Source organism: Atta cephalotes (assembly GCF_000143395.1).
Source record: "Atta cephalotes unplaced genomic scaffold scaffold00010, whole genome shotgun sequence".
In the NCBI taxonomy this organism is placed as follows: Eukaryota; Metazoa; Arthropoda; class Insecta; order Hymenoptera; family Formicidae; genus Atta; species Atta cephalotes.
Window position 1 is genome coordinate 3,007,190 of NW_012130074.1, and position 14,852 is coordinate 3,022,041.

The 14,852-nt window shown below is 32.4% G+C and overlaps 1 protein-coding gene across 1 annotated transcript in view; it reads left to right on the forward strand.

Annotated features, from left to right (window-relative positions):
* The window catches only part of LOC105627729, a 32,720-nt gene extending 18,609 nt beyond the window's left edge, over positions 1-14,111 (forward strand). Inside the window, exons 2-4 of the mRNA XM_012209007.1 lie at positions 393-1,439; positions 11,910-12,581; positions 13,320-14,111. Of these exons, the coding sequence (XP_012064397.1) occupies positions 393-1,439; positions 11,910-12,581; positions 13,320-14,111 (2,511 nt within the window). The remainder of the gene's footprint in view (positions 1-392; positions 1,440-11,909; positions 12,582-13,319) is intronic.
* Positions 14,112-14,852: the final 741 nt, after the last annotated feature.

Sequence of the window (14,852 nt, forward strand, 5' to 3'; positions counted from 1 at the left end):
TATATATATATATATATATATATATATATATATATATACACACACACAGAAAGAACAATATTTAAAAAATTAATTAGATATAGATCCAAAAATAATTTTATTTAAACTATCAAAATAATTAGATAGAACATTCACACTGGTTGCTAGAAAGTTAAAATTTCTTACAGTATTGTCAAAAACTTAAACATTCTATATAATTATATATTATATATATAATGTCTCAATAAAATTATTTTCAGATCTATATCAAAATAAATTTTTAGATATTTCAACAAAATCATTCTTTTTTTATATACATCAATTATAATTAAAAATATAATTATAATTAAAAATATTATATATTTATTATAATTTAAAATTCATTATTCTAATAAATCAAATTTTATTTACAGGAAGTGTTACTGGCACACAGCAAAGTCACAGCTCATTGTGAGCCGATTACAGTGATCCTGGCAGAAGTGGAGGCACCGGAACTTGCGGCTCTTCTTGGCTTTGTCTATACCGGAAACGCCACTGTTCCACGGATGCGACTGGACGCGTTTCTGCGTGCTGCCGAGGCCCTGCGCATCCGGCTTCCACCGGTGCCAGTGATGACGACCTGCGGGGAGCAAACAACAGACTGCAAGCTGGAGGACATCAAGGATATCAAAGTTAGCCCCAAGTACCTGCAGTGCGATCAGTATCCTTGGTATCGATCGAAAAGATTGTCTTACGAAGATCCGTTTGACAGGAAGGAGTCATGTATTAGGATATTCCCCACGGACAACGTCAACAGAAATGCGTTTAGGGATATTGGAGCGTTTCACGAAGTTAACAATCCTGGCCCATCGTTCGGTCCTAGTTGTCCAAACTCGTGGCCAATAGGTAGTTTCCTGCATCAGGATAGAGCAATAGATGATTCCTCCGCAGATAAAAATCATAGCTTGATACTTGCTGACAAGAACCCGGTAATAGCTCCTAGTAACGAATCATCCTTCAGTACATATCAACAAGGTACGTGTCTCCCCGGAGGATCATCTTCGGAAGGATACGCTGGTCCAGATACTTTGGAAAAGATCAGAACGAGATACGAAAGAGGGCATACGAGTTGCCCGTCAGAGAAGTTGATAATGAATGAGGACGTTCTTGTGGAAGGATCGGGAGGAGAGTCTTGTGGAACGATGCGGGACGAGTGTCCATACCAGGGCACGATGCCGCTGTCGTCCTTGTGCGCGGCCGCCACCACCAGCCAAACGAGGTCGTTCGAGATGCTTGATTACGCCTCGCAGACTTCGGCGGGCGAGGATCTCAGTTGCGGCGAAAGTTGTTGTAGGTGGAGAACCGTTCGCAGACACGTGGCAAATCGCGTCACCGCGTCACCGTGGCGCCAGATTGTTAGGCCCCATCATTCACCGAAGAACCCACGGCTCATCTTTGTGCCTCAACATCACGCCGATGACGTGAGTATTCGACAGATAAATATTAGCTCACTTGTTCATTTTGAAATCGACTAATTCGATTTCAATTTTAATTTCAAATTTTATTTATTTGGAGACTTAAACGGTATTATCTGAGAATGAAAGACAAGGAACGAATATTAGGTCGCATTTGTTTATTTAATTACGAATCGATGTTGCATGAAAATACGACCAAAAATCGTCCATCATTATATTTTTTTGGATATAAGAATTATAGTATGATTGTTTGAGAATTATAGTATGATTGATGTGATAAATGTAAGATTGGCATATCTTAACGGTTATGGCTGTAAAGATATGTCTATCTTGATTATTGTAACCAAATATATTGATGGGCGAAAATTTATTATCATTATTTCTGGTTATGGCAACCATAACATTTTTTCTCTGTGGAAATATGAGCAACTTGAAAGGTGAATCATGAGTTTTACCATGAGTTTTAAAAAATGGAAACAAACTTTTCAGGAATTTTTTCATAATTTTGTATGAATATATAATTTTTAATAATAAATGAAATTAAACCAAGAAATGTTGAACACAAATAAATGAACAGGACCATATTCGGTCTAGTTGCTAGTTAAACTAGCTTAATAATATTTTTGTATGAATTTTAAAAAAATTTAGTTCAAATAAATTACTCATCGATTATTTATCGGCTTTGAAACGTTGCAGGGATCCTAGATCGATGTTCATAGTCAGCTCTTCTTTAAAGATTATCTTAAATAATGCCTTATGGGCTTTCTACACTAAACCATTCATATCTTACTAATGGTAAGACAGAATTATAAGTCATAAATCTTATAAAACTTACATCCAGAATAAATCATATTAAATCGTTACGATATTTCAGCCAATCAGAAGGGTGACAGTTCTCAAGGCAAATAACTGTACATTATATGATTGATCATTATAACGTAATTTAAATTTTAAATTGTAAAAAAAATGGAATTTAAGCATTTCCATGCAGTCACTGATTATTGATACATTATTGTCTTATAACACTCCATTGTCTCGCTTACAACTCGCTCCTCTATTACTAATGGCTTCTATTACTAATGGCTTATTGTAAAAAACTCATTAAGATGTTAATACAGCTTTGTGATTGGCTTATTACATTTTAAGACTGTATTTAAGACTTATCTTACGGTTATGTATTTAAAACGTACGTCTTAAATATCAGTTTTAGACTGGGTTATAAATATTATCACATGCTTCAGTATTAGTCGAATTGATAAGACGTATGGAATGGGGGGGGGAAATCTCTCAGATAAGACGATATTTTCCACAATAAATTTTTTACAATATTTTACAAACAATTATCAACATTAATAATACTAAACTGTTTATCAATGTAATTTGACATTACTTTCAGATTCAGATAGGACTGTTTTAAGATCGACAAATAATTGATGCGTAATTTGCTCGAACTAAAACTTTTTTTAATTCACACAAATATTATGAGGCATCAAGACTCGTCTTAAACGAATACAGCCTCTCATTTGTGTTGGACAATTTTGTTATTTTATATTACTGAACTAATATTTTAAACAACTTGGTAACGAACGATTAAAAAATTATATCCAATATAGAGATTTAGTTTGTTTTTTAAATGCATTCGGAAAGTTAATAATTTTTTTAGAATTGATCCGTTATTTCTGGAAAATGATGCCATGATAGCAAGATACGAGAGATAATTTTATTCCAGTCAATATTTCCAATCACAAAACTTTATGACGATTGAAAACAAGAAAGACGTTCTTTTAAAGAACGTAGGCTGTGCTTACTCGATTATGATGCCACATACGATTTCGTCGTACTTGTCGAAATCCCGTTGCCAGGGGATCCGTATTCCAACGTATGCGAAAAGGATCACCATTATGGGAACTATGCCAAGGTGAATAACATTAAACGACACGATTGAACAAACACACGTTTTCGTTCGATCAGTGATAAAAACTGGTACGTGTTAAGTAATAAAAAAAAAGCGGACCTGGCCAGTGTTTCGAATAATTTAAGAAGACCCGATTAAACCATTTACGAAGAATATATTTTACATACGATAATTCATATTTATATTATTATAAACAGAATTGGGTAAGTTAATCTTTTTTTTAAATTAAGTTAAGTTAAAGTTAACAACCTTGAAAATTTAATTTACAATTAGTTAAGATATACAAGTTGATCCATAATGAAATTAATTGAATTAGAAGTTAGATGAAAAAAATAAATAAAAAAATAATTAAAAAATTAAATTTGGAATAATTTATGTATATTCCGAACAAACAATCAAAAAGAAAGAGGAAGAAAAAATTTGATTGTTATACATAATTTTTTGTATTTTTCCTTTCTCACAGCATATTCATTAAAGAATTACTGATTATTTTTATTTATAACTAACAATTACACAATATAAAAGACAGAATTATTAAATTATTTACTTATTATCCCCTCGTATTGTGGCTGAAGATTAATTTCAAAAAAGTTAAATTAAAAGTTATCCATAAAATGAATAAATAAATTAAGTTAAAAAATTAAGATTCTAAAATGTAATTAAATTAAAATTACTTAACTATATAATTTTAAACTCATCTTCTAACTTTCTAACTTAACATTATCCAACTCTGATTATAAATAGTAATAATGAATAAATGCATGAGTATTATTTATATGTCTCCATTTAATAAATACAAAACACTTCTCAAATGAAATCTGTAAAATACAGCACTTAACATGTACTTGAAAAAACCAGTTTATATTCCTTTTCCTAAATGCATTTATGTTTTATACAGTTTTATATGTATAGTATCCGCAGGTTTACGATTCAATCGCATTAATTTTCAAACTGTAAATTTATCGAGAAGAAGAGATTAATCGCGGTTGATTGGATTGCGCTGAACCAGCTAATTTCCGCAAAATGGTGAGACGAAAATAAACCGTTACATCCTTAATTACTATAGCAGAAGAAAGTATCATAAACTGACACGGAGACGAAGATGCGCTCGATATGTCATCGTCATAACAAGTGAGATTAACGAGAGAAAATGATATCCTAAGTTGTCTCTATAAATCGCAGTAACGATAGAGTTAATTAAATAGAAACCGCGATCCTTGATCGTAGTCACGAATCCAACGGTATTGATCTTGCTATTCCTATTAACATAAAAATATACGACAGTTGTTTAACTCTTATTCCATTTCTATATTTGTTTATTAAGCCATTTCCAACTTAAAAAAAATATAATTGTAACAATAAAAAAAATTATATTTAGGTTTAATACTTCGACACCTTGAATGGAAATAATCTTTTCCCATCTGTTATTACAAATAAGTTTTTAACGTAACTTTTATTATGTATAATGCTTTCTATAATGCTCGCAGAAATACAGAAATCACAAGAATAATTAAATAATTTAAAACAATTTAACAATTTTGGAACATATATAAATATAAATATTATTATCACGAATTATGATAAATAATAATTTCTTTATTTTTTTTACGAATTTTTATGTCACCTGTTTCAAATTAGCCACGATATTTTATCGTCATACGATCATACGATCATAAAATATGATGTTACTTTCCATCGTAGATCTTCTATTTAAATCGGTGTGATTCATTCATGAATCAATCATAATATATAAATGAGAAAACTTAATTGCTTATTAAAAATTGTCTAGTTTCAGTCGCTACACTAAAAGTTTATGTATTGGATAAAACGTAATCTCATGAATAAATGAAGATATGCCAAACGCAGAAGATACGAAAACTAGTTTACGATTTGCATAATGTCCTTTCTGTCACCGTGACAAATATCTTCCTTTCTCATATTTTGCCTCTGCTTGCTTCAATTGCGGAAATCGAGATAAAACTGAGTCGTTCGAAATTAATTAAAAAAAACATCACTTTTAGCTTTCAAAACATGATGGAAAGCTGCGAATAGCTCGCACTTGCTAGAAGCGATTACAGCCAACAGAAATTATCTGCAATATATCATGCGTTAAGAGAGTAATTGAAACCTGTAGGCGCTGAACATGTACGAATGTGAACACCGGAAGATTCGTGTTCGTCATTTGTTGATCGTTTATTCGTTCTCTGTATACAAGTACGCATTACGCACCTTTAGTGACAGAGTGCCACTTCCAGCTGCATTGTCGCCCTTCACTCGGGTTCGATACTGTTCCGCTTAATACGGCTATCAATTAGTTTGCAGCGGCTGTTTATCAGGCCATCGAGCCGTGATTGCGCATTACCAGCTGGCATTGCCAGCTGCACGCGCGTCCATCGCATTATTATTACACGTCCGAGCTGCGAACGTTTTCTCTTTCGATGACGGGAGATGCGTGCCAGATTTTTCGTGGACCGTCGTGCTGTCGCGACGACTGTTTACTTACATAAGCAGCGATTCCGCAGCTTGCACCGAGATTCACGGAGATTTCAATCAGATAATCACAGCGCGTCGCGATCACCTTTACGATTTTTTTTATCAATATTTCACGCCATCATAGAATTGATTCTATTGGGTTGGCAAGGAAGTAATTGTGTTTTTTAACCCAAATATATACAATATCTTCGTTCAATAATGAATGAAATTTAAATTTAAAAAAAGAGTTTTAAAGCTTAAAATCTTTACTTTTAAAAGCTTATCACATTTTTTAAGTTTATATGAGTTTGGTAATTTTTACATACCAAAAACTACGAGCTGAAAAAGATGAAAAATTTTCTTCTCACTTTGTGGATTTGTAACGTGCCTAAAACAAATTTGAGAAAATTTTCAACTACCTATCATGTAAGCTTGATATTTTCCCTACAAAATCGTTTTTTTTTAAATATTCCTATGATGTTTGGTTACTGAGTTATCGCGGATTAAATAAAAGGATCATTTTGACTTTAATTGCTCATAATTTCGTTAAAAACGTTGTCGTTGTCGTTATCGCAATTTAAAAAAGAGATTCTTAAAGCTGAAACTTTACTCTATCAAAATATATTTATATTGGTTAGTAAGAAAGTAATTGGTTTTTACTGATAGATACTTTTTAAAAAAACGTAATTATTTTCTTGCCAACCCAATACTATAGTAAATACTATAGTAAATAAACTTTGAGCAAATTATTTTTAAGTTTTTTTATTCTTCAGATTTAGTTATACATTTAAAATCAAATGACAAAGAGTAAAGACTCTTAGTTGTTTAAAGAGACATACAAAGATGTATAGGGCACATAAGAGTCAACGTAATTAAGCGTATATGTAAGAATTATAATATGATACATTGTATAAAGAAATGTATAAAGAAATGTATAAACAATGTATAAAGAAATTCTATAACATTACATAATACATTACATTACATGTTTCGGCTCTTGGATTGAGCCATCCTCCAGATAATACAAAATTCACTTCTTAAATTTATTGTCATCGTCATAAAAAGATCGTGATGAAAGTTTTCTAATTTATATAGCAATCTTCACGGAGAACATAAATTACTTGCAAGCGATTTAATGATCGATTCGGAATTTCATTTTACGAATTTTGATGATTGTGTTGATCGAAGAATAAAAATCGGAGTGTCAAATTGGCTATATATCGAGTTTATTATAACAAGGGATTACAATTTTGAAACGGAATACATCTTATTTAGGTACGGGAAAAAGTTCGTGGCGTTCTTTCCATTAGATAGCATTAAAAAAACGCCACGAACTTTTTTCCACACCTAATATTTCGCTCGTGTCTCTTAGCCGACTCTCCGATCTCGTCCTCGTTTTCGATCGTTCGCAACTCTAGAAATTTCTACAAATACTAAATATTATTTAGCGTAATCTTAAAAATTTAAACGATTCTGTTATCCGCTGCGAGTAACTATTTAAATGATAAATTATTACGAATTAACATTACTCAGAGGAATCAAAGCACCGATTATATATATATTACAATTTAATAAGCCTCTGTTTATTCTCGCAATAATAACAGGTACTTTGAGACTACCAAAAGAAATTTATGCGTTTAAAAGGCTATTATCTCGTGTTTGAGATCGATTATCCGTGAATAGCCGTTTTATGTGAACGTTGAATGTGAATGTATGTGTCACGTGTATGAGTATGCGTATGTGCCGACAAATTTTATGAAGACGGATATCTGTATGCGATCGCTACATCATGATATTCAACGTGGTCGCAATTATCATTTCTTAAGAAGAAATACTTCATCAAATTCATTCACGGAAAAAAAGATTAGTTGCAGCAGCAAAAATTTGTGTGGTAGCTAAATTCCTGTCATAACATATGGATACATAACGTCGTATCTGTGAGATCTAATTTCCATTAGCTGTGAAACCTAAATATTATCACATTATATTGTAACAGACAAGCATTTTGCTATTATGTCGATCTATTAATCAGCATAACGTTTTCTGTGCAGCAAACGTTTTCTGTGTAGCAGACAATTTGGTAGCAAGTACAGTTTTAGCAAATCATATTTAACTATGGTAGAGATTTTCTTTTACAATTTTCTTTTACATGGACATATCCGATAACTATGACAACTAACTTCATGCTGCTAAATAAATTGATCTGTAACAGACATGCATCCTTTGCTATCACGTCCTTATATTAGCTACAGCAACAAATCCTTTGTATGTATTAGCAAATTTCATAGCTATAGTAGCTAATGCAATTTCAATTAATTAGAATTAACTGTAACCAGCAACATTTTTTTCCGTGTTATGAAATCATGTAAAGTATAAGAGCACGAAAAAAAACACAACACTGAAGTTTTCAAACTTCACTGATTCAATAAATCTACAGTCACAATATTTACAGACAGTCAATTTTCTATATTAAAATAGCAAAGTTGACAGTTGAATAAAATTAGCGATTTGTAAATCAAATCTTCTTAGCTTATCGATGTTGAATTTGCATAATAAATTATAGATTTGCTGTATCACCCAATTAATTTTTTTCCGTGAGGTAGTACACCAGTCAGATAATAATAATGTAATTCACAGTCACTCTATTAAAACTTGACAATATGTATTCCAGAAAGAATTTTTGAAAGATATGTTAACGGTAAGGCTGATTGTCACCATTTGAGTGTCTCTCTTTTTGAAAGATTCGATCTGTACATATATCAAGTTTTAATAGAGTGACTGAATTACATTATTATTATCTGACTGGTGTACTACCTCTTATACTTTACACGATTTCATAACACAGAAAAAAATGTTGCTGACTACAGCTAATTCTAATTAGCTGAAATTGCATTAGCTATGAAATTTGCTAATACAAAGGATTTGCTGCTGTAGCTAATATAAGGACATAATAATAACAAAATATGCATGTCTATTACAGATCAATTTATTTAGCAGCAGTTATTGTCATAGTTATCGGATATGTCCATGTAAAAGAAAATTGTCTCTACCAGAGCTAAATATGATTTGCTATACTTGCTATCAAATTTATCTCTGTGATTCAAATTGTGATCTGTACATATAATTAAGTTTTAATAGAGTGACTGTGAATTACATTATTGCTATCTAATTAATGTACTATCTCTTACACTTTCATAATGAATTTGACGAATTATTTTTTCTTAAGAAATGATAACTGCGACTACATTGAATATCATGAAATAACATATCATATTATATTCTTACATATACATTCTTACATATACATACGCTTAATTACGTTGACTCTTATATACCCTATACATCTTTGTATTGTTATACATTTAATTATTTTAATTTTAAAAAATATTTGCCCTGAAAATAGTGTTCTAATCTTTAATTTATTCATTATTATTCATTTACAATATTTTAATTTAAAGGATATAAAATTTTAAATAAATTAATTAATAATTTTCAAAGTAAACCCCACGATTTTTTGTATATTATGAAAATAGTATTGAGAATAATAATTTTTAATTTTATAAATAATTTTATAATATTATGTTAAAATGTTTTTTAAGATTTTTTTTTATAAAAATTGTTATTATAAAAAGTTAAAGGTTTTTTCTTTATTTATATTCAATTCATGAATCATATTTGATTATACAAAGTGTTCACAAAAAAAATACCATACTAAGAAAGTTTTCAAAAAATTAAGTAAAAAAATTATTTGTAAATTTTTATTTATAAGCAATAGTTTATAGAAATAATAATTTAAATATGGCCAATTACGGACTACATTTAAACATTGAAGAGCATGTTTACTAATATCACACGAACGATTCATAAACAGATAATATATAATTGGCTACATTTAAGCTTTCAAATATATCTTAAAAACTATTGCTTGAAAAAAAAGTACACAATAATTTTCTTATTTAATTTTTTCAATATTTTTAAAGTTATTATGATATAACATTATTCGTTATTATTTGATAATGCTCGAAATACATTCTAATTTTTTTTTAAAATTTCTCTCCAAGAGAAATGATAGTTGCGCCAATTCGGCAGGAAAATTTTCACTTTCTTCAAAAAGCAAATTTTTTAATCTAACAATGGTTTTAATGATTAATATCTCATTTGCGGGGCAGAACGACGCTTTTTTCTGATGGATTTGTTCGTGTATTTTTCTGCAAAAATACGTCGAGTTTTGTCACGTTTGGATGTAAGAGAGAGAAGCTAAACTTAACATTAAGTTTACCAAAGTGAAATTACAGTTCCCTTTCGAGAGAGTGAAATTATATATATTATAGGTATTTATTCAACACTAGATTTAAAATTGACTCTCCGAATAATTCTTCACTCCCTAAGAGTGAAAAAATTTATGCCTTATTCTTGCTAGGCTGGCACTCTCTTGGAGTGAAATGACTCCCAAAAATTTAGAATGTATATATGACATTAATTCTTTCAGAATTAAATGTCTCCATAAATTGCAGTAAAAAATATCGATATTGTCTAGCAAGAAATGTAAAAAGAATAGTTAATAAGATAATGATCAGTAGCAAAAGTTAATAATGTTGATATGGAAATGTAAAAGTTATAATTCAAAGTTATAAATTCCGCGCATATCTTTTGATCCTGCTATTCGGCATTATTTAAAATCGAGAATTATGCAAAAGTATTACAATAATTGATAGGATACTTTCGATTCATATCTTATCTCGTGAATTAATCTCGACGATTTATATTCGGCTTCCGTTGAACGTAAATACAATTATTAAAATGCGAATAATATGCATCTTAATTATTCGCCTTCCTTATCATGTCGGGAATAATTGGGCCATTACTATTGCATTCGAACGATCGACATAGCATTAAATTGTTTTACAATCTAACTACTTTCTAATTGTTGCTTTCTTCTGGTTTTTCCAGCTGCTTATTATACGGACGCATTCCTGGACGCGACTATTGCTGCAATATAAACGTTTTATTTAGCATAGATATAGAAAACTGTCGATATGCGATTGTTGGATTATGCCATGTTGGCTGGATGTGATATTTAGAAATTATTTTTCAATGTTTGAATAAATTTGCAATGAATAACAATTTTTTTCACTGGAATAAAAATTAGAAGTCTAAAGTTACTTTTCTAAAAAAAAAAAAAAAAAAAAAAGAAAGCGTATTTTAAATACTCCATTCAATTGTAACATTTATGCAACAAATAAATAATGAAATAAAAACTAAATTAAAATAATTAATAATAAATTAACGTTATATAAATATATAATTATATAAATATGTATATATAAATCTTTTAAACATCAAATTTCTTTCTTCTGCACAATATAAAATTATAAATTAAAGAAAAAATTGGCATTGTTACAAATTATAATTATATGAAGAAAGAAGATTCGGTACGCAACTCGCGATACTTATTTTGACATTTTGGTGTCATATTAAATTAACGAGTATACAAAGTTGACTGCTTAAAATCAAGCGTAACTAAAAGTATCATAAAACAGTAAACGGCGTTAAAACCTAGTCATCACTTTCTAGTTTATTGAAACGCCTCAGCCAATGCATCGATTTCAATTCTTCACGCGAATATTCCATACCATTTCTCAAGATTAATGAGGATAAGTTTGACTTGATCAGTTGTGTTTTTCTGTCAAAGAACGTCCGATTTGACATAGATACATTGAACGTGTGAAGAATATAATTGCTCTCTAGGAAAACTACTGATGTGCACTTTTTTTATTTATAATAGTTGAAAAATAAATTTATGAACAAATTTATGAATAAATCTGTTCCAAAAAAAAAGATCAAAATTTTTTAAATATTATTTTAAATAAAAAATATATAGGCAATGTTTAAAGGCAAGAAATAAAGAGAGATAATAAAATAAATAAGATTCTATTTTTTTGATCAATTAAGACAAAAAAATGATTTATCTTGGCAATTAAGAGAAGAGACATTTTCATTTTTCTTTAATGTCCTCCTACAATATTTAAGCTTAATTATTTAAAAAAGAAAAGATCAATTATGTAAGTGCAATTCGACGGCTGTTGCAGGAAATCCACAAGAAGTCTCAGGCTCCGGAACTAACTCGATCTACGGTAATATCGAGCCCGAAGAATATTGTTCATTCTCCAAGAAGCGCACCGCGAAGCGACGGGCCTTGCCCTACGGCTTTCGAAGTTCCTACCAGTTGCGAGACGAGCTTCAATAATGACTCGAGATTATCGCGCGAGATAATCGGTGGTTCGGAAGCGAAAATCCAAGAGATCTATCGATCACCAATCTCATTTGCGCCTTCTGATCAAATCGCAACGTCCGTGAACGCGACGAGAAGCAGTGAACAACCCCTCTTTCAGAATATTGGCAACACGCCCACGCAATCATTGTCTTCGAGCAACGACAGCGTTATCGCGAATGCCGGAAATGGTGGCGGATATCCGACGCAGGTAGTTCCGCAGACGCCGACGAAACCCGAATTGTCGCATCCGATCAGTAGACTCTGCGATACAATCGAGGCCGATGAAAGGAAGGAGACGTTGAAGACGGAAGTGACGAACGTGGAAAAGAACGAAGAAGAGAGAATCGCGAGAATTTTTGTTAACAGCGACAATAATAATAACAACGAGGCAATCATAAGCACAGAGATGGCGCAGCGTGGACGATCGGTGGATGACCACAGGTGTGATCAGTGCGGAAAGACTTTCGTCACGAGGGCGTCGCTCAAGGTATACTTCTTAATCATTAAATCAGACATTAATGTTTTAAAGGCCGCACATTTTGATTTCCTTCTCCGGCAGAAACATATCACGTAGATCTCACGTAGAGATTAACCTGAGCATTAACCAGAGATTTAACATGACAGATTTCATTGCTGAATGACGAGCCTATTTAACATAGATCCTCGATTACCTTGGATTACACAAACTAAACTATCAAACCCAACTGTTTCTCAACTGATGATATTCCTCACGCATGATGTTCCATAAGTTACTACGTAAATTATAACCCTCTCGTCTATTTTTTCCCCTTTTTTGTTAATGTTAGATATTATAAGTCTCTAATTTCGCAGAATTTCGCAGAGCTTAAGTGTCAGTTACGTTGGAATTAATGTCAGTTAAATTACTACTGTCCTTTTTTATGACGTTACATGCTTGGCGCAAGCAGGCTTCATTCATACTTGATCGTATACATGCTCTCGTACCTATATCGATTATGAAGAATGAGATGCTAATGTCTCTAAGTCGTTCCATATACCTACTTTTCCTTCCTTCGTTTTTTGACTCCATATTTTTAAGCAGCAGTTCTGTCCTGTCACATTGCCACGTTTGTGCCGATTACGAAGGAGAAACGACATATCGTGACTCCTACGCTCAATTTTCTCTTTTTTTTTTCCTTCGTCTTCGGCCCCCGCGGCCTTGTAAATAGCCTAGCTACACATCGTCGTGTCTGTGTGATCGTCACAGGTGCACAGCCGAACGCACTCCGGTGAAAAGCCGTTCCGCTGCGCCGACTGCGGCAAACAATTTTCGCAGCTGCGCAATTACAAGTACCATCGCAGCGTGCACGAGGGCACGCGGGAGTTCGCCGCCACTTGTCCGGAATGCGGCAAGTACTTCAACGACCGCGGCTACCTGAGCTCACACATGAAGATTCATCGGAACCGCAAGGAGTACGGCTGTGCGGAATGCGGGAAGAGCTTCAATCAACGAGTGGCCTACAACATGCACGTACGCATACACACGGGCGTGAAGCCGCACCAGTGCGATCAGTGTGGAAAGGCGTTCTCTCGGAAGATGCTGCTCAAGCAGCACCTGAGGACCCATTCTGGCGAGCGACCGTATCAATGCCAGGTCTGCCAGAAAGCGTTCGCCGACCGCTCCAACATGACCTTACACACTAGACTGCACTCCGGCTTGAAACCCTATCAATGCACCTTGTGCTCGAAGGCTTTCACTAAGAAGCATCATCTGAAAACTCACCTTAATTATCATACTGGTACCAAGCCGTATTCCTGCACCAATTGTGGTGGCAAGTTCTCGCAAAGCAGCAACATGAGGACCCATTTTAAGAAATGCATTGTTAATAATACTGTCGGAATGATAACGAAATCTGGTGATGAAGCCGGCACTGATCGCACCGATGCCGACAGCAACATAGCGCCGCAGGTGGTCCTGACCCCGCCCAACTCCGATCAGGAATCCAGTATCCTGACACCGATCTCGAAGAACGCTGTCGCTATAGAGAGCAACACGTAGCGGTTTCTCCTACTCGGAAAACAGAATCTCATGAATATAAGTTAACGAAGAATAACATGAAAATGTGTTATTGTGTCCAATCCATCACCATCTTTATGATGATAGTAGATATTTGATGATAGATAGTATGCGATACATTTGTCGATCCAAAACGCACTTTATAAGTTTCAAGGACATTTGTAAATAATTTCTAGGACGAATCGAATTACTTACGTCTGAATTAACGTAGCGTTATAAAATTAGATATTAAAATTTCATTCAAATTACTTTTAAAAAATGTGCAGCATATTTTCGAACAACTTAATGCTAGTTAAGTTACTTTGAAGCAAGATTGCGTATCTCGATATGGTACGATAGTCATTGCATTGTGCTTTTCAGTTCCTGTATTTATTGAATTAATCTCGTTGTACACATTCCATATTCTAATCTAATCTAATATTTAACAATCTAGAATTTAATAATTAAAGAAATGATGTTAAACTTTTCATAGGAAATTTATCGCTCAATTTGGAAAAAATTAATTCATTTTATTCATCTTTATCTTGATAATGCTTTAAAATGTTGATAATTTTTTGCACAGATCTGCTTTTCTCAGATTTAAAAATTATACAGGATATATATATATATATATATATATATATATATATATATTNATATATACTACCTAGTACTAACTAAACGTTACCGTAATTACTATACTAANAAATAACTAAACTAGTATTTACTTACCTATAACTAAAG